Raw genomic sequence first — 21,296 nt, forward strand, 5'->3', positions numbered from 1 at the left:
TCTGTAGAAAAGTTTATATATATTATCCTAACTTGAAAAGTGAAAATAAAGAACTATAGTTTTTGAATAACAACAAATGAATCAATGTGAAATGTAAATGAAAAGATTTTGTTTGTTTATTGAAACAGGTAACAGTCATTTTACATCAAATAAGAAGATAGGGGGTAAGAAAACCCGTCAGATTTAATAAATGTAATCGGGTCTTCATAATAATTTTAATAATGATTATCTACAAACTATTCTTAACATTTTGTGCAAAATATAAAGAAAGATTACCATGCTGATTTTAAATAATTATAATTTTATATGGTTATGCTATCCAATTTCACACATTTCACAGTAAAAAATATAAATGGAACTTCATATTTAATTACAAATTTTAGATTTAAATTAAAGAAAAAAAATCATTATCTGACAAAACAAAAAGAAGAAAAACGACAAATATTGAAAAATTGCATCTTCTTAATTGGGTTTGAACCCACGCCCTATCTAGCTAAACTCTGTCTTCTCACTGAAATGAATATTATTACTGCATTAGTTCGTTAAGTTGAATCATTACGCGAGGCAGCTTGTGGATTGAAACGTGCACATATGAGCTGTGTCATGACAAAACGAACATAGTGCTTTTACGACCAGCATGGATCCAGACCAGCCTGCGCATCCGCGCAGTCTGATCAGGATCCATGCTGTTCGCCATCAGTTTCTCTACTTGTAATATGGTTGGTATGGGAACAGCATGGATCCCGATCAGACTGCGCGGATGCGCAGGCTGGTCTGAATCCATGATGGTTGCAAACCCATTATGTTGGTTTTGTCATTATGTTTTATACACGGTGCACTCTAAATATTCCCATTCTTTTTAATCATGGGTTACTTTGGTCTTGTATCGAATTAGATCTCTTAATGAATTTCATATTGTATTCAGTATTCCTAATTACGTGCAAGGTCCGGATTGACTTAATGTATTTAACAATGTCTTCCCGAGTCGTCTCTGATATATCATAAAACAATAAATTCACGGTTATCTCCTTCAGGGCGTTTGCAATACTGCGGATAAAACAATAAAATGATTCATTGCTTAGAGTAACATGGGACATTTCAATTTCCATATCTTCCCCTTCTGGATCTACAGAAAGTTTATGGTCACCAAAGTTAATTTTCAAAATATATAGGTACTTGAGCTTCTGTAGTGAGGAAATCATTCTAACCAACGCTCCAATTGTATCATCATCAGTAATGTTACTGACAAAAAATTTCTTCAAGACTGGTGCACAGGTCAAATCGTCCAATAGAGGTTTTGACCAGCGAGCAGGCTCACCTTTTTCTGTATGGTTTAACCTAAGCCTATACAACTCTTCAACATTTACTAACACGTTTTTAATGTTTATGCCACCAATGCCTAACAAGAAAATTTTCGTGTGATTCCGCAGGTCAAGATTTCCAAGAACACATTTATCACCATCGTCTTCACATTCAACACAATCCAGTCCAATTTGAGACATGTTATGTTTCTCAGAGACGAATCTTATAAGTTCAACAAGATGGCCGTGTCTGATTTTGACGTCATGGAAGTACAGTGATGTCAAGTTCTCACACGTATGGAACGGTATGTTCGAAATTTGATGGCAGTAACTAACAGAAAGATTTTTCAAAGTGCCTTTGGATAACTCAATCACTTGATTGTAATGCTGAAACTCTGAACCCGAGTTAATGAATCTTACTTCAAGTCTTACGAGCTCCGACAGCTTCGGTGTGATTTCTATTTCTGTAATTCCCGCTGCAAACATTGATTTTATGGTTCTCTTGTTTGACCGAAGCAATTTCCAAATTTTTGGTGCATTACTCTTATAAATAAATACATCCTCTAAGCTCATATTAATACCTTCCCCACCAGACCTCTTGCACTCGTCAAAACATTTCTCAGTTAGATCTTGTACGGTTTGCACATCATATTCTACTTGTTTACGACGTTGCGAAATGAAATTGAACATTACTGAGCATGAAAATTCCCTGTAATTCGACACTTCTTTCGTTAAATACACATTCATCGTGTGGAACAATGTCTCAATGGCTGAGGGAGCCAAACTAGCCAAAAAGACGAAGACATTAGAGAACTTCTTAAGATCTTGCAATGTCTTGCAAGCCTTTACAATGGTTTTGCGTATTTCATCTTTATTTACACTCATTGAAATGTACAAGGCACCCATAAACTCCTGATATAGTTTATGGAGAAATGACAGTGTGTGTTTTCTCTCCGTTAGAAAACCTATTGCTTTGTTCTTTGAGAGAACGCCAACTAAACATAGGTAAGTAACCGAATCTTCCGTTAAATCATACCTCACTAAATCTGAACCTTTGAAAATCAGACTCGATTCTGTTTCCATAAACAGAGCTTCAAATGCAAGGCGACCAAGTCTATACAGCAAAGATACATGCTTTCCAACATTTGTCAATTTAGACAGACATTCAGGAACTCTAGTATCTGACTTTTCATCCATTGATGGATATTGTCTGGTCTCACTTCTACTCTCTTTCTGTAGTGCTCGTTGAAACATCATTTCTAATGTATTTGCGTATACCTCTGACAGTGACATTTGTGTCAGCTCGCCATCAAACCAAAGACATACAAGATGAGTAGTAAGCAGAGGTACATTCAAAAGATCTTCAAGTTTGTTTTCAGCAACATTTTTAATGAACTCCTCAGGATCTTTTTGAAGACGACATTTCTTATTCAAGCAATCGATCAGAAGTTCAACAAATGTGAACCCAACACCTTCTTCCATTGGTAAAATTTCTATCTGCTGGTCGATTTCTTGCGAACTTAGTCGCAAATGTTCAAGTTTGTATGGTCTACTAGTTGTTAGATAAACACATTTTTCTACTGCAGGCCTATGTGGAATTTTAATATTTCCTGGACAATGTTTACTTTCTAATGGGTGTGTCCACTCATCAAGTCCATCCAACACAACGATACATTTCTCTGTGTTAAGAATTTCCAAGAGAACTTCCTTTCTAAATTACCCTTCAGTTGTTGTTCAATAATGTCTTCTATATGGCAAAAAGAGGTATCTCTCAAAGATATGTAAAACAGGAAATCAAAGTCACCAATGATTTCAGCATCTTCCTTCACAGATTCGTCCTCTATGTCTAACTTTGGATGAACTTTAGCAATACTCCACAGCAATGCAAGTCTCTGACAAAATGCAGTTTTTCCTATACCAGCATCCCCAGTCACGTATATTCTTCTGCACTGTTTACCATGTTTATGAAATATGTTGTTGTATGTTTCTACAGGTTCTTCTTCCTTCTGAATTGTGTGGTGTTCTAACTGTCGCATATATGGCTTGACATAGAATGTTAATAAGGGTAAATTTTCCTCTTCCAAAAGAGAAGAAACTGGAAGATTAGAACACTGGTGTTTATATGTTTGAATCAAACGATTGCGGATCTCTGAAATAAACAATTTAAAATAGTTAAGACATTGTCATGTAAAACAAAATGAGGGGATTTGTGATCCAGAGTTAATGGACCCAATCGGTAATCCAGAGGTCACAAATTCTATTCAGAGGCAGACCAGATATGGATAACTGAAATGTGACAGTGTAAAAAAACTAAAAATAATAAAATAGAAGTGTTAAAGAGATCGCTTTTTTGAAAATTTGTTTTTGTAGTCAATATGTCATTGAAAGAAATTAAATTATTGTAATGTAATGAAGAATTAATAAAACAGAGAAAAACTGAATTCCTTTAGAACGTTCAAAACAACACAGTTGAAAATGTTGCAAGCCCGGTTTGATTGAACATGTTCATGGCCGGAACTTGGGAGTGAAAGTTACCTTCCACGCCTCTAAGCACCGGCATAAAGCACCGGCTTAAACAAAATTCAACATCTACTCATGATAATTGTAAAATTGTGAATTTAGAAACATCTGCAGATGTGTTCATACGGTGGTTATCATTGCACCTTCAATGTGACATGTTTATGCAATTCTTTGAAAAGCGGCGTATGGTACCCTTTAAAAACAAGACCTGGTTGAACCGGATGATGATCCCTAAAAAGGTTTTGGACACAGAGAATTAGTTTCTTGTTGTTTCAGTTGTAGGCCCCGGACAATGTTAACAGTGTTAAAATGAAGAAAGGAAAAATACTTTAAAATCAGACAAGGCAGAGTTATATATGAATTACTTATGTACTGCATTTCTACTAAAAGAGATATATGTATCTACAAAGTTTCTTGTTGATATAGTTTCAAAATAATGTCCCACAAAATGTTCACAGTGTAAAATTTACAACATTGCAATAATTACAAAATAAGGAGAGGCAGAGTTACCAAATCAGGATAAGTTGAGACATTCCAAACTGATAAACCAAATACCCTCATTATTTGAGATACTCTTTATGTTTAATTGTTTAACCTTATTGATCAATCTTGTTACGGTGTCATTGTACATGCCTACAATATGATTAAGATAGTCCGTGTCTTGACGTAAATTTTCAGTGATTTCATTCAAAACATCTATCTTTTAGATCGTAGAAGGCTTACTTATAACTAGCTTGTTTTGCCCCAATGTCCTAAATTTCTGACAATTTAATATGGTCATTTTTTATGGAGGATATGTAATTCTTAATATCTGATATATCTGTCTTAACCGACATGCTTTGTGTTAAAACTTTACAGTTCTTATGCACTGCACTTCTAGTCAATGAGACCTATCAACCCAATAAATTTCCCGTTGATGCCTCTTGTGGTTTCAGAAATTTATATCCCAGACAAAGTCCTAAGAGTAAAAAATGAACAAAATAGGTTAGTCAGAGTTACGGTATTTGCACTGTACATCTAACAATGAGATTTATCTAACTACACCGTTTCTGGTTGATATCTCATGTAGTTTCAGACATATATCTCGGACAAAGTTCTTAGTTTAAAATTGAACAAAGGGCAATAATTCAAAATTATGAAAGGAAGAGTTATGGTTATGTTGCATTGCACTCCTCATTAAAATATATCTACCTACAAAGGTACCTGATAGTACCTCTTATGGTTTCAGAGTTATGTCCCGCACAAGAAAGCGGACGAACCGACAGAGGGACAGACGGACGATCATCCGGACGGACAGACAAAGCGGCGACTGTATGCTCGCTCTTTGGGGACCATAACAATGCCTGTGCCCTTAACTTGAAAACATTGGAATTTTAAAATAAGATTTGGGGTTATGAAGCCTGTATATCTTTCAGACAAGACATATAAAGACAAATTTAAAAAGCAGGTAATATATCCAGATATAATAATGTATTTAAGTAGGAAAACTTGAACCACACAAGTTGAAAAAGGCCGAAAAGAAGTAAATAAATGTACCATTTAGCATGTACATGTGAATGTGCATACATCAAACAATGTGGTGCTGAACGATTTTCAAAATACCATTAACATTTTGAATATGATAACAAGGGCCATGTTGTCGCAAAATACGACCGGCACAAAAGCTTTTGACAGAGATGTGGGCATTATAGATATGCATATAGGAGATATGCTCTGGGTAATATCTGGATAATATATGGATATTTCATCATCCCTAGAGAACTTGACCTTCCAAATATTAACCTAAATTACATGTATCACACTTGTAGTTTTGATAACGAACATTTATATTTCAATACCTATCCTGCGTGTAGAAAGTTTGCTCCGGACAAGCGATTTTTAATGACTTTTCAGTGTGACCTTGACCCTTGACGGAGAAATCTGGTTCATGCACGAGACACAGTTTATCAAAAAGATTTACATTTCTGTGAAGTTTCACCATGCGTAAAGGAGATATGCTCCGGACAAAATCGGAATATGTCCCCGCCAGGGACCCGTTTTTTAAACGGGCGTATATAAATTGATCGATAGACATATAATCCCTTTCTTAGCTACTTATATTCACCCACCGTCTTTTTGTTTTGTGTAAGTATGACTGTCTTGTTTTTGTTTCTTTTGTAATTCTTCAAGTGCCGTTTCAGATTCTCCTCTTATTCTCTTAATACCACGTCTGACTGCATGTCCTATTTTGCTTGTGTGGTTAGAGAACAGTTGTCGAAGATTCCCTAAAACTTCATTGATACCTTCTTGTGCATTCGATTTGATAGATTGCTTTGCCTCAGCCAAGAAATTTTGTTTTAAGTTGTCGATACTCTCTATAGCGTCTTGCAGATACTTTGTGATGTCTCTGCTAGTATCTGTTATGGTCCATGATCCAGAATTGAGCTATAATAAAGAGATAACCGTGTGCAATACTAGATTAAACTGTAAACGTTTGCTGATTTAATATGTAAAAAGATGCCCCACACTCCACTGTATTGTCAATCTTATGGTCAAATATTTTTGGGCTACATGTTCTACAAGTTGAAAACTAAAAATCTTATACTAAGTAAAGGACAAGAAGGTGCATAAGTACACACACTGTCTACAGGTCAAATACTTTTGAGCAATGCATGAACAGCTTGAAAATTGCAAATTTATACTAAGTCAATGTCAATAACCATAACAAAACTGGAAAAATAAATCCACATGCAAAATCCCAGGTGCATAGCCTTACAAGTGATATTGATCATTATTCCTGCAAAGTTGATTGGTTTTAACTCAAGCACTTATGGAACAAATATGAGCATTGACTCTACAAATACTGGATACATCCAAAAGTGAAACCCCAGGTGCACAACTATACAGGATGACAAGTTTCGTGCCTCTATGTTAAATACATTTTAAGCTACGCACGACACAAATTGGGAATTGCAAATTATCAGTAAGTCAAGAGCAATACACTGTAAAAACATAAAATTTCACAACCGAAACCCCAGGTGCACTACTTCGCATGCTGATCAACATTCCTGTAAAGTTTCATGACCCTAGGTCAAATACTTTTTGAGCTACGTGTTACATAAGCAAATTTTTAAGTCAAGGACAGTAACTCTACAAATACTTAATACACACACAAATACCAAGGTGCACAACTACACATGCTGATCAACATTCCTGTTAAGTTTCATAACCCTAGGTTAAATACAGTTTGAGGTATGTGCGACACAAGTTAATAATTGCAAAGTTTTACTGAGTTAAGGGCAATAACTATAAAAAAAACCTGAATATATCCACACGAAATACATAGCTAGGTGCACAACTACACAGGCTGATCCTGTAAAGTTTCATGACCCAAGGTCAAATACTTTTTTTAGCTACATGCGACACATGTTGAAAATTGCAAATCTTTACTAAGTCAAGGAGAATAACTCTTACAAAACAAAAAAAACAGTATAAATTAACAAGCGAAACCCAAGGTGCACAACTTCACATGCTCAGCAACATTCCTATAAGGTTTCATGACTCTAGATCAAATACTGTTAGAGTAACATGTGACGCAAGTTGGAATTTTTTACTAAGGCAAGGGCAATAACTCTAAAAATGCTAAATAAATCCACATGAAAATACCAAAGTGCACAACTACATATGCTGATCAATATTCCTGTACAGTTTCATGACTGTAAGTCGAATATTTTTTGAGCTACGTGCGACACAAAATGATAACGGACAAACGTTAGGACGTATGGCCGGATAAGGGTCAATCTACATCCACACAAGTGGGGGGTTCAAAAACAACTACTACTTTGAGATTGTTTTTCTCTGAACATGATGGGATTTGTATAATTAATAATATATGTTGTATATTTGTTTCTGCGCGATTTAGAAGACACTCTCGAATCAGCTTCTTTGACCTAACTCTTCTTTGCTGCTACTATATGAGAGATAATTTAAACATGTTCGAGTTAATCGGTATACAGTGGTTACATTTTAGATATTAAATATTTCAAATGAGGATAAAAAATAACAAAAAATGTTTCATTCAGATATATAATTTTTCTTTTGATAAAAATATGCTGATATAGTTCAAAGTGACTTAGTAGGAACATTTATATGATGAATAATGATATTTTGTTCAAGAACAATGTATTATCTGCTAAAAATATAAGCAATATAAGAATACGTGTCTCACATCTACACAGCCACTCTCATACACATATATATTTCTTCTGTTTGTTTTTGTTGTCAAGTATGAAACTATATAATGTTTATCGAAATAATTATAAATGGTACAACAGACTTTCCATTATAGACCAATTAACTTGTATTTTTAAACAATTGCTCTCTTTACATTATTAATACCATCTCCAACCTTACGCAAGAAGAATGTTTTTCACAAATGTATATATCAATGATTGATAACATAATATGATTTCTTTAGCAAAAATAGAAAGAAATAAAAATCTGTATACAATAAAGCAATTAAATTGCCTGCAAAATCTGATAGTACCATTAAAAGATGTTAATTATGTTATACTCATTCAATGCATTTGCAACGGATTCTAAAATCTGCTTTAAACTGTAGTCTATTTTTTTCGACTTGGAACTGGTGCCAGAATTGACAATTGAAGAAAAATGTAAGATTTATGTCATTCATAATAAAAATATGAACATATTTAGGTAGAGTTTTGCCTTCCGTACTCCCGGTTGATGTAAACCTGACTTTTTTAATCATGACGTAGACCAAATAACGCCAGAAAACGAAATAGCTTGCAACTGAAGCCCGCTTTAATACAAGCAACTTCCAAGGTTATGTAAAGTGTTTGATATAACGGCTTATAAACTGACGAAGATCCAATATTCTGTGGAAAGCTTATATTTTCCCCTGTAGACTGGTGCATATCCCAAAGAAATTGGTACAGAAATAAAATATTTACGGCTATTTTCTTTTCCGAATCGAGCAACATTTGTCTTGGAAATGATGCCGAAAATGACGCCATAGTCACGTGGCATTGCCACACTGTGGACGGACTTTCAAGTGCAAACTACCGCACTTGCCCCTAGCACCGGCTTAAGCAGAATTCAACATTTAACATGAACTGGTACTATTTTGAATTTTGAAACATCCGCAGATGTGTTCATATGGCGGTTATCATTGAACCTTCAATGTGACACGTTAGTGCCATTCCATGAAAAGCTGCATATGGTCCCTAAGTAAAAAATGCGTGTGCCTTAAACGAGAAAACAATGGGCGGAACTAAATAAGATGGAATTTTGAAAGAGGACCAGAGGTAATTAAGCCTGCATATCACAGATAAGACGTCAAATGACAAATTTAAAAAGCAGGCCACATATCCTTAGGGTGATTCAACAGTATTCAAGTGAGGAGTACTGGAACCACCCAACAAGAAAATAGCCGAATAGAAAGAACTACATGTAAATAACTACAAGCACAACAATAATGTCGTGCTGAACGATCTTAAGGCATCAAAAATATAACATTTCTGATTGAATGTGCGCGGCGACTTTTTACAGCCTCAAAATTGCGATAAAAAAATTAAAACAATAACAAAATAATGGAGAAAGTGCGAAAGCATTAATCACAAAAAATACATGAACATTGCAGACTCGGTTTGATTGAGTTTGTACATGTGGATAATAAAAAAAGTACAGATTCCCTCACGCCCTCTAGCACCGACTTGAGCGCTACTCAATTTTCAACACTTAAAAGTGCTGAAATCAATGATCCGAAGGACTAGAAAAATGTAACAAGACTGAAGTGAAGTATGGGGCAACACAGTACTTTACACCTGCTGTTGTGAAATATAAAAATCTGGAGAAAACAAGCTCCCACCGTAGCATTTATCATGGGGGTCGTAAAAACCTCGAGTTTTGTAACATTTTTAAAGAATTCGAAAATTATATTCTGCAAAAGTATCATGGATAAACCTCGTAAAAAATGAGGGCACCTTAAGTTCATTTGTAACCGAGACCGGTGAATAGCACAAACCTTTGCTCCAACACCATGCAGGGAAAATTGAATTGCAAATCTTTAGCCGATTTTCAGAAATTAGGTATGAGTGACACATAAAATTTTGTATCTTTAAATGAAAGAATCTCCTGGACGAGAATGGAAAGCAGGAAATGAAATGCGGGTCAAAAGCCGCCTTTATTCAGATTATTTTCCGAGATCAGGACCGATGATGCAAATAAAAGGCCATTGATTGTCAAGTTATTGGTCGGAAACCATTTTGACACAATGTCAATGTGACATTGACCTTTGCCCCATGACCCAAAAATCAATAAATGTCATGTACTGTAGAAGATAAAAGCACCCCTGAAGTTTTAGGGCCAAGAGGCTATTGATTGTCAAGCTATTCGTTGGAAACCAATTTGACACACAAGGTCCATGTGACCTCGACCTTTGCACCTTGACTCCAAAATCGATAGAGGAAATGTACTGACCAATTAAGACGTTTGTGGACAAAAATCCCATTGGTTGTCGAGTAATTGACACTGATCTTGTGTGTCATTACAAATCTCTATACTAAGTTTGAAGTTCCTAAAACATCGGGAACAGTTTGGTCCTCACACCGACGGACCGACCTAACGACAAAATGCCAAGCAAAAACCCCCATATCTTCGAAGGTGGCATAATAAACTTTTAATAGTTTAACCACAATTCATTTTATAAAAATGAAATAAACACTCGTAGGAGTAAATTAAAATGATACTAATGAACCTCACTTGCCGTGTAATAGTTACCTCTTTAATGCTTTCTATAGCTGACTCGACTTTTTGGTCCTTCTGTACAAAGTTCTCCAATACCTTAATTAGAATGCTGATGTTGTCTTGGAATTCCTTATTCGAAAGTACATAACCAGGATGATGCCTGTGTTTATTACCTATTTCTCTAGCCTGAAAAACAAAAAGATGATGATTTAAAAACAGTTTAAAACAAGAATAACAATAACGATCAATTGTTCGTCTATATCAGTGTTAAAAGTATGCCTGTCTAAGATGTAATTTAATAACGCTTTCCAAAGTTCAAAAATATCTGCAGATAACCGTTTAGCAACCTGTTGTTTGTTAGAAAAAGCATTTTTAAAAAACAAACAAACAAACAAACAGAAAAAGGGTGCCCACCAAATTAGTTTGCATACATTTGAAATAATTATTCATAATACTCTACAAAAAGTCGTGTTCTTGGGTTGCCTATAAACAGGCCTATCGATCATGTTTATTTGAAAGTGGACGTTCAAAGAAAATTAGGACAATAGGAAAAATGATTTTGTTTTCGCTCTCGATGTCCCTTACCAACCGATTATTTCTGGAGGACCATCTATGGATGCCACATACTAAATTTTAGGATGAACCTACACATTAAATTCACAAGATGAATTTGAATTATATTTCTTTTGTAAGCTATAGCGGCACCGAACTATTATTAGCTATTGAGGCACCAGCATGTACTTCAATATTCTGAATAGAGGAATCACACATCTAAGGCAATTTCAGTCCATGCATGTGTGCTTTCGTTTCATCCATTGAATTTTAAGAAAAGCTGTATAGATATGTTTAACTGAAATATATATTCCAAGAACCATAACTCGAAAATATAGATACCATTTTGACCTTACACACACAAGGACACCTATCAAATTATCTTCTTTCAAAAATACGTCTCTTTAACAAACGTTATCAGTGTTATAATGAAAATTTTAAAGTGCCATATATCTGAAATTTATGTGCACTTTAGTCCCATTAAAAATGGAATGGTATGAATTAACAAAACGACGTTGAATAAAAATTAGAACTTTTTTGAAAAATTAAAAAAGTCAACCTCGAGATTTTTCAGGATTTTTCTCTAAAATGTGCTACTTTTCTTGTAAAAGCAAAATTTAATTTCTCTTGTTTAGTTTCCATAACCATTGCCAAAGTACTCTTCATTTGATATTATATCCTTATAATTTACCTCGCACGCGAGTCTGTGTTCTCTCATTAGCGAGGGAGCTAGTTAAAGTAGACACTGTGGTTACAAGCAAACCAATGCTGAACATATAGTGAATCAGCTCCCCTTTCTATATATTTCTTGTCAGATTTGTATGGTAATGTAGTTTTTTGGCTATTTCCAACGTCACGTTTCTGTTGTGAAAGTCGAAACCTACGAAAAGTTTTAGCGCACGGATAATGCAACCAAAATAAGAAGGATAATCCTATCGGACCTGGTTAATTAAATTATTTTAAAATAGACGTGATACATACTAATGGACAGAATTCAGACAACTAGAGAATTGTGTAACGAAGAACCAATTGTTTAGTCTAGTGTTCCCATTCCCCTACGTTTGATTGATAAGCTATCTAATCAAATCACTTCATTGCTCTTTTTCTCTTAAAAAGAATATAAAATACGACAGTTTATCATGGTAATTATATAAATCTTTGTGTATAAAAAATTATAAAGCGGTTACTGATAGCTCACTTCAAATGATTTTGATTATTTTAAAAAATGGTTTGTTAGTAAAATTGCCTTTTTGGACACCTTGTTCTCTTTTTCATTGTAATGAGAACATTAAGCTATTAACCAGCAGGTAAATAAGAAGAATCAATTTTTATAATTACCGAGTACATTTCACGATAATTGTGTGACGAACCCTAAATGACGTCTGTATGGGCGACGCCATTTTGAAATGGACTTCACCTCAGGTTACAACGTAAGTCAACGGGAAAAAATATGATTTTAACATTTTGACAATATTACTGACTTTATGGAAAAAACATGCCTAGAGATATTTACGCCAGGGTTAACATGGCAATAATCTAAATAATTTTACTATTATATTTAATAAAAATTTGAATTTTCAAATTTGGTGGGACAGACTATATATAGTATGTGTTAACTCCTTTTTTTACTCAACACACAGATATCCAGACTAATAAACTTGAATACCTATTTCTCAATTATATCTCAATTTTCAAAGGTCAAGATCAAAATGGTTTCCGCAGATTATCTGGAAAGCTATTTACACCAAATTCTTCATATTTCATATACTAATTGGTCATTACTAGTAGATAACATTTACGGATTTTTGGTCAATGTCACAGGTGCCAAAGTGTTCATATTTCACATACTGATTGGCCATTAGTAATCTTGAAAGCTATTTATCACAAAGCCTTCATATTTCACACACTGAATGGTCATATGTAGTAGATGAATTATATTGGTTATGGGTCCACTAAGGCAAAGATCAAGCTCACAGGGGCATTAAATGTCAAAATGGTTTCTACTTATTTTCTTGAAGACTTTTATCACAAAGTCTTCATATTTCAAATTTTGACTGGTTATAACCAGTAGATGATCCCTATTGATTTTTGGGTAACTAGGTAAAAGTCACAGGTGCCCTAAATGTCAGAAAGGTTTTTGCTCTTTACCTTGACTATCCTTTTTATCACAAAGTCTTCATATTTCACATATTGATTAGTCATAATGGGGTAACTTATTCAAATGTCAAGGTCTTTATATATCACTAATCTTCTAATCAAACATTTGACCAAGAGGTTTCACAGAAACAGCAAAACATATTTAATGCTAGAAATTTCTGAAATTTCTGTGTACAAGCAAATCAAGGAGCTAAATATAAATTGTATGTATATCTGTGCAGCAAATATAATACTGCTCCGATCTCCCTTTTGGCCGGAACGAAACTGAATATTTTGAGCAATGCGCACACTGTGTTTATACGGCTCATCAAAATTAAAGAAAATTTTGTGCTCAAGTTATGCTATGTAAAGAATGAACATGACTTTGAATGTTAAATTTTGCTTTAAAAGCCTTTTCTATGAGGCTTTCACGGTACTTTGCAAATACTGTACAAGTAACTTCAATCAATAGGTTCAATCGAAGAGAACCCTGTAACATTTTCAATTTTGACGTTTTGCTCGTACTGCAAAGAGTCTGTTCTTCTCTACCTATATATATTAAGTGTACATTTAAACTGTTATACGCCAAATTTTTGATGCACAAGAAACGCTTAAATATTACTAATAAATATTGTTAAGACGTAAAAATATTTAACGCTGTTCTGCCCAATTTAGATGTTTAATTATGTTAATTTGTGCAGTCTACTAAAAGCGACACATATAGTAAATTACATTTGTATTATGTTATGGTGGAATAATGTACTACGCTTGACTTAAATTATTCTAAGAAAATTGGAATTTACCTTATAGAAAATGTTCTCGTTGTTTGACAAGTCCGCCAGTACCTTGTTGTCAAACCTTTTACAGTTTATTATCACACTGATAATGCCATTTAAATCGGTTTCTGCAGCCGAAAGTGAAGACCTATAACCCTCAGGGGACATGAAACATTTGGCTATCTGCCAAGGTGTGTCGGACCATTGCCGGGCATCGGTATTTTTCCACGAAGGATTATTATACCTGTGTGCTTCTTCAATACCATCCCTCACGTTTTGGCATACTCCAAAAGGACATGTTTTATGGTTGATAACACATTTCCGTTGATAGACTCTACAGATCTTATTCTTGGAAGAACATTTTACGACATTTTCTGTCGAACAAGTTTTACAAGGTGTTGTTATTTTTGATTTTGTAGTTTTGTCACGATAAAGTTCATCATGAAAATTTGTTATTTCATTTGCAACAATATCCTGTAGTCCTTCTTTCGTCAGAACTAAAACAACTCCATTTTTTATCCAGTTTTCAAACTTCTTTTTGGACAAGACTGGCTTTTGTACACTAGCCATGATGATTCTGCGCAAAACGATATTTCCCCCAGAGATACTTTTTAGAGATGCTTTTTATAAGAGATATTATTATTTCCTTTCATCTATGTTATTTGTACACCGCATGATTCAGCAATGTAAAAAAAATAAACTTCGTTTGTTTATAGCATAAAACATATATATAAAAGCCCATTATATCTCAGAAATGTTTTTATTCTTATTTTCAAAAGTTTTTTTTTAATTTTGTCTAAGTTTATAGTGACCATAAAGTTACTTATTGACCACTTACATAAACCATCTTTTTCTTTTGTTTCTTTTTGGCAGTTAGTACATTCATATAGTTATTCTGAATTTTGTATGGAAGTCAAAATTCTATACGTTTTGGACAAATAACTGTAGTGGTCCTTCCTGCAGGTAACAATCCTCTAAAATGTTCTTAATCATTATACCAACGTTATAAAACTCATGTTGGTCCTGTTAAAGAAGCAGCACAAATTTATTCGTTCTGAGTCAAAATGAGCAATATGTATCAAAATCACACTTTAATTACAAACATTCGAAAGCCCTCTCCTCGTTTCTTCAATTTATCGATCCGATCCTTAAGTAAGGAATTTAAATTTTAAAAACATTTTGTAAGCGCTTCAGTCGATAATGACATTTGATAGGCATATTGCATTTGGTTTTTTATCCAAAACTACCAGAGTGGACTATAACAAAGCCATCAATTAAATATGCTTTTGTTCGATTGAAAGAACATAAAGCAAATGTAATGTTCTAAAACAATGCTTTCAATGCACATATTTGTTGATCGTCAATAAGATAGGGCGGAAATAATTTGTACGCGCTACTTTTGACCTTGACTTGTGTATGTAGAATAAGCAACAATTATATACACGCTCGACAACTTGATAAATATTTTGTATTTTTTGTTTATCTGTGTAAACTGTCTGTTTTCGTCTTTATGTTATCAAACATACGACCATTGAGAAGATATATTTAAATATAACCTTACCTTTATATTATACGTACGTAAACGCCAATTTTAAGTTATTTTGTTTAAACAGTCCTTACTTCAAGCGGCCTACAACGGTTCTCGATCCTTTAGATTGATGTGTTTTTCGAGATGATAACCGATCAGGGCAAAGCAAAACATGACAAAAAGATACTCAAGCGCAATATTGTAGGGTTTGATTATCACACTTAATATCCATAATTTCATAATTTCCAAAACTTTTCAAACTAATTAACTAGCACAAACCATTCCAGGCACCGTCCTGATAGAAACTTTCAGAATATAATGGAAAGAGAAAATGTGCAATCTAAAATATAGTTACTCATTCCTTTACCCAGTCCAGTAGATGTTAACGTTCGTACATGACCCAGTTTGTTTATAAACTATATCACAACTATCGACCCGTCTGCTTAAAAACTATGAGCATGAGCTCTTTTCAGTTTTATTTTTTAGGGTAATCCCCGTCTTTTCCTTTATTTAATATGTAAACATTTCATCTTTCAAAACGAAAACGCAGGTCATTTTAAAGCTTTCGCGAGTTGTTTATTTTATCGTTCATCAGAAATAAATATATATTCAGAGTAGATATAGTCAGCATCTTATTCGCTATGGCATGACATCCTGCACGTCGGTCTATTATCGAAATATATACATATTAACAAAACTGTGTCAAATAAGTTGTTTACAAAAAACCTCGAAACCTGCTTCCCTTGCCTTTCATTTATGAAATTCGGGTATGTTAAAGATTTAAAGAAGGAGAAATTGTACAGCATGATTTCTGTTTCACCATAAGACAGAAATATAGGAAGTTTAATGACGGAGTAAAACATTTAATTTAATATTCATGTACATGTATATCGTAATTTAAACAATGATATTGTTATGGCTGCTATAATAAAACTATACTTAACTGTTTGTCCGCTTAAATGAATACAGTTACTGTAAAAACAGATAAGAGGTATTAAGTACTCGCACGTGAGTTGTTTCCCGTTCTATACCTTGACTCTTGACTTTTTAGCTCACCTGTCACAAAGTGGCAAGGTGAGATTTTGTGATCAAGATTCGTCCGGCGTCCATCCTTCCGTAAACTTTTACTTTAATTTAAACGACATCCCCTCCTAAACCAATGAGTCAATTTCATCAAAACTTACAGGAATATTCCTTTTGTGCACAACTTAAATATTTTTTTAAAGATTTTAATTTCATGCAGAACATCCTGGTTGCCATGGCAATCGAAGGAAAAAAAGCTTTAAAAATCTTCTTTTAAAAAAAAACCAAAGAGCTAGAGCTTACATATAAGGCATGAAACATCTTCTAGTGGATGTCTACGAAGTTTGTTCAAATAAAAGTTCTAGGGTCAAAATTGACCCCGTCCCGGTAGTCATTGATTATCCTTATAATGTATGTACATGTATATAGTAAAAAGTTAAAAACTTGAAAAATCTTAAAACTCCCCAAAAGCTAGAGCTTAGATATTAAACACGAAATATCTTCAAATGGGTGTCTACAAAGTGTGTTTGAATAAAAGCCCTGGAGTAAAAATTGGTCCGGCTTGGGGTACATTGATTTTCCTTATGTGTATATAGTAAAAACTTTTAAAAAATCGTCTTTTAAACCCGAAAGATAGAGCTTAGATATTTAGCATGAAAACACTTCTAGAGGAAGTCTACCAAGTGTGTTTAAATAAATGCCCTCGGGTCAAAATTGTCCCCGCCTTAGGGGGGGGGGGCATTGATTTTCCTTATATGTACATATCTTTTGGAACTGTTGTTTTCCCTTAGCAATAGCAACCAGTAAAGATTTTACTCATGCACTATTTCAGATACAAATATGAACTTTTTGATATCAGTTTTAGACTTAGATTCTATATCTGTGTCTGGTTATAGTTTACAATATTACTTGTTCCTTGTCATGGAGAATTTTGTATTTCAGGGCCATTATGGCCATCTTGTTACTTTTTTCTTTTAAAGATTATCACAGATAATCGCAAAAAAGTGTAAAATAATGTAGGACAAGGTAAATAAATGCATCGAAGTTAACCCAAGAGAAGACTATATTTGACCAAAAAAAGGAAAAAGAATAAAAGAAAAGAAAGAAAAAAGAAAAAAAAGAAATGAAAAAAAAACCCGGGCTGGGCTGTAAAAGCTTGATATATTATGATATACTTATATAAATCAGCCAGTTGTCAATATGCCAGCATATAGAACGCACTTGCTAGAGGCATAGGTAATCTTTCTCTGCAGTCGTGGTAGTCTGGTTCCCTGTCTTCATTTACTAAGGAAAGTATAGCGGAGTATAAGGGAAGGAACTCCAGGCTACAGCCGTGGTTTCACTCACTCAAACCTATTCTGAAAGGCCACCACTGTGCTGACCCTCGTCATATAATGCTGCTGCAACAATTATAGTTTGCCTTTAATTGAAAAAACAGTTCATGTTAAATCCAATGGAATTCACAAAAATTCATTTTTGAGACAATAACAACACACTCAAGCCGCAATTCCAATTTAACAAACTCAAGCCACCCGGTCGCCGGATGTCAAACCGATGACCACCCGGTGTCTGCTCATGAATCGTCCAGGTACTGGGCGATAATCGTTCGCCAATTGTGTCTGTTCGAGCCCCGGACGAGAGCCGGGAGATGTCCGCCGAATGGTCTTAAATCGGACAGTGACTTTTTTTTTGCATTTTTTGCATCAAAAGCAATTGCCTGATCCAAAAAAAAAAAAAAAAAATGCCCGGGACCCGCCTGTCCGCCGGACGATATCCGCCCGATCATTTCTTTAACTCACTGACCCCAAAAATTATTGCCCGGACGCTGTTAGCTTTTAAGATGTACTTATAACTTGACGGGGCCCGTCCGATGGGCTGCCGTCCGAATGTCACTGCCACCGGTTGAACGACGGCATAAACATGTATTGCGATATTTTGGAGAAATAGATGCCGCCCAGCTGCCGTTTGTTATTTGTGACTGAGGCATAACACACCAGTTTGGCACCTTTGAAAACTCGACTTTGGAAAGTAATAATTAAAGTTATCAAATATGCCGTTCCGACTTCCGAATTTATTCAAGAAAGATCTCTGCTGATCCCCCGGGCAGGAGAGTAACAATCTCTCAAGGTCACAATTACCTTATGCAGCCCCAGACCATGATATTGTAAGATAGCTGTCGAGTTCGATATTTACATGTATATAATAATTGCAAACCCAAAAACGTAAGAAATATGATGGAAGTTCCCAATTGCTTTATTGATTAGATAATGCATGAAACTGAGACGAATATATTCAGGGAGGAAGGGGCTGCAATCTCATTTCGTTACTGACTTTTAGAGACTGGTTTGATTTAGGTGACAGCATCACAAGCTCAGATCCTGGTTAGATTTTGGTGACAGATACACAAGTTCAGACACTTGTTTGATTTCGAGGGCATCACCACAAGTTCAAACAGTGGTTTAGATTTCGACGACAGAACTACACGCTCAGATCCTGGTTAGATTTCGACGGCAGAACTACAAGCTCAGATCCTGGTAAGATTTCGATGGCAGCACCACAAGTTCATCACAAAATACTGAAAATAGCGAAATAAAAATATTAAAAATCCCTAAAGAAAGCCCAAAACGACAAAATTGAAACTGTTGCAGGCTTGGTTTGATTGAGCCTCTTCATGGAGGTACTGTAAAGCGCAAACTACCGTCCACAACCCTAGCACCGGCTTAAGCAGAATTCAACATTTAACGAGAAATTTTGAATTGATGTGTTCATACGGCGGTTATTATGGAACCTTGAATGTGACACTTTCGTGTCATTCCATGAAAAGCATCGCATGGTCCCCAAGTAATAAAAAGCGTGTGCCCTAAACGAGAAAACAATGGGCTGAACTAAATAAAATGGAATTTTGAAAGGGGACCAGAGGTTATGAAGCCTGCGTTTCACAGATAAGACGTCAAAAGACACATTTAAAAAGCAGGCGACATATCCTAAGGGTGATTCAACATTATTCAAGTAGGAATATTGGAACCACCCAACTAGAAAACGCCGAAAAGTTGAAACTAAAAATACCACAAGCACAACAATTATGTCGTACTGAACGATCTTCAAGGATCTAAAGTATAACATCATTGATTAAATGTACGGGGAGACTTTTTACAGCCGCCACACGGCACAAATAACACGGATGTGATCATAAAGTAGATAAATACAGAATCCCTAAAGAAAGCCCAACACCGCAAAATTGAAAATGTTGCAGGCACGGTTTGATTGAGCCTGTTTATGGATGGTACTGTAAAGTGCAAACTATCGTCCACGCCCCCTAGCACCGGCTTAAGCAGAATACAACATTTAAACATGAAATGGTAATATTTTGAATTAAGAAACATCCGCAGATGTGTTCATACGGCGGTTATCATGGAACCATCAATGTGACACTTCCGTGCCATTCCATGCAAAGCGGCGTATGGTCCCCAAGTAATAAAAAGCCTGTGCCCTAAACGAGAAAACAATTGGCGGAACTAAATAAAATGGAATTTTGAAAGGGGATCAGAGGTTATGAAGCCTGCGTATCACAGATAAGACGTCAAAAGACACATTTAAAAAGCAGGCAAAAGTAAGCCTTTGTAAAAGACCTTAATGCCATACTCGGTCGAATGCTTTATATCGCAAAACACAGCGCGAAACTCCAAGCCTTCCTCAAGAGTCTTGCAAATATCGTTGTATATGTATGTAATTTGATTAATGTTGGAGTCACCTTTGATTAAACCGGATTGATAAGACGTCAGGAGGTTGTTGGTAATAATATAGTTGTACAAGTATTTATGAATACACCTCTCCATTAGTTTACCTATACAACTTAAAAGAGAAAATGGTCGGTAGTTCGAAGGCTTAGATGGGATATTCTTTTTAAATATAGCAGTGACATTTGCTATTTTTCAGAAGGTAAGAAAGGTACATTTTGAAAGTAGCATGTTGAAAAAGTCAGCCATAGGTTTAGACAGAACAGACGATCCTTTTCTCAGTAATCAGGGATGAATAAGATCTGGCCCACAGGCTTTCGATTGGTCAATTAACGAGCATCTTTGACATCTTCTTCTGTAATTGTAACTTGGGGAAAGGTGAGTTTGTGTGCAAGTTCAGATTTGGGAGTTGTGTGTTTTGAACGTCAATGTTTGATTGTGTACAAAAGAAATTATTTATTAGTTTACCTTCTCTTTGTCATTATTTGCAGAAATTCCGTTATCAAGGAGGACTAGGATTGCTGGTTTTGATTGTCTTTGTATGAAAGATTTTGTCAGTTTTAAGCAATTTTTCGTTAAAGTATTTGATGAGTTTTTTTGTTCAATTAATTTATTTTGAAATTCATTTTTCCTTTTCTTATTTGTTTGGTAACCGCATTTCTGATTGTTCTATATTGTTGCTAAGATAACTCTGTATTCATCTGTTTTGATTTTGTGTGGGCCTTTTTCCGCAGCCAGGTTTCAGTAAAAATAAGAATACCATATGGCTGTGTTTCGAGTTCAAGTATATCAAGCTTAGGTCTAAGACTCTGATTATTTAAACACATAATACTTAACCCACTATTTATAAGCTCAGAAATACGCAAAAGATGGGTTGGTGCTAGAGTAACTTTCAAAGCAGATGGACCAGGATTAGAATGAATATCTCCAGCACAAAGTAATATTATTGATAGCCATTGAGGAAGTATAAATACAC

At 34.9% G+C, this 21,296-nt stretch overlaps 1 protein-coding gene across 1 annotated transcript; it reads right to left on the reverse strand.

The window, feature by feature from the left end:
- Positions 1-2,913: 2,913 nt before the first annotated feature.
- On the reverse strand, positions 2,914-14,772 carry LOC132728017 (uncharacterized protein CXorf38 homolog). Its single transcript, XM_060713625.1, has 4 exons — positions 14,060-14,772; positions 10,602-10,754; positions 5,930-6,245; positions 2,914-3,450 (listed from the first exon to the last, which is right to left on the reverse strand). Exons 1-4 carry the CDS (start codon positions 14,600-14,602, stop codon positions 2,930-2,932), a joined length of 1,533 nt encoding a protein of 510 aa, XP_060569608.1. The 5' UTR covers positions 14,603-14,772; the 3' UTR covers positions 2,914-2,929.
- Positions 14,773-21,296: the final 6,524 nt, after the last annotated feature.

Source organism: Ruditapes philippinarum, unplaced genomic scaffold, assembly GCF_026571515.1.
Source record: "Ruditapes philippinarum isolate M1 unplaced genomic scaffold, ASM2657151v2 ctg9327_1_1_1_1, whole genome shotgun sequence".
NCBI classification, from domain to species: Eukaryota; Metazoa; Mollusca; class Bivalvia; order Venerida; family Veneridae; genus Ruditapes; species Ruditapes philippinarum.

Coding starts and splice junctions, on each gene's coding strand:
- LOC132728017 (XM_060713625.1), bottom strand. CDS start 14,602: ATGGCTAGTGTACAAAAGCCAGTCTTGTCCAAAAAGAAGTTTGAAAAC. Junction 6,246..10,601: donor CTATAGAAAGCATTAAAGAG/GTAACTATTACA, acceptor TCTTTATTATAG/CTCAATTCTGGATCATGGAC. Junction 3,451..5,929: donor TTACACAAAACAAAAAGACG/GTGGGTGAATAT, acceptor TGTTTATTTCAG/AGATCCGCAATCGTTTGATT.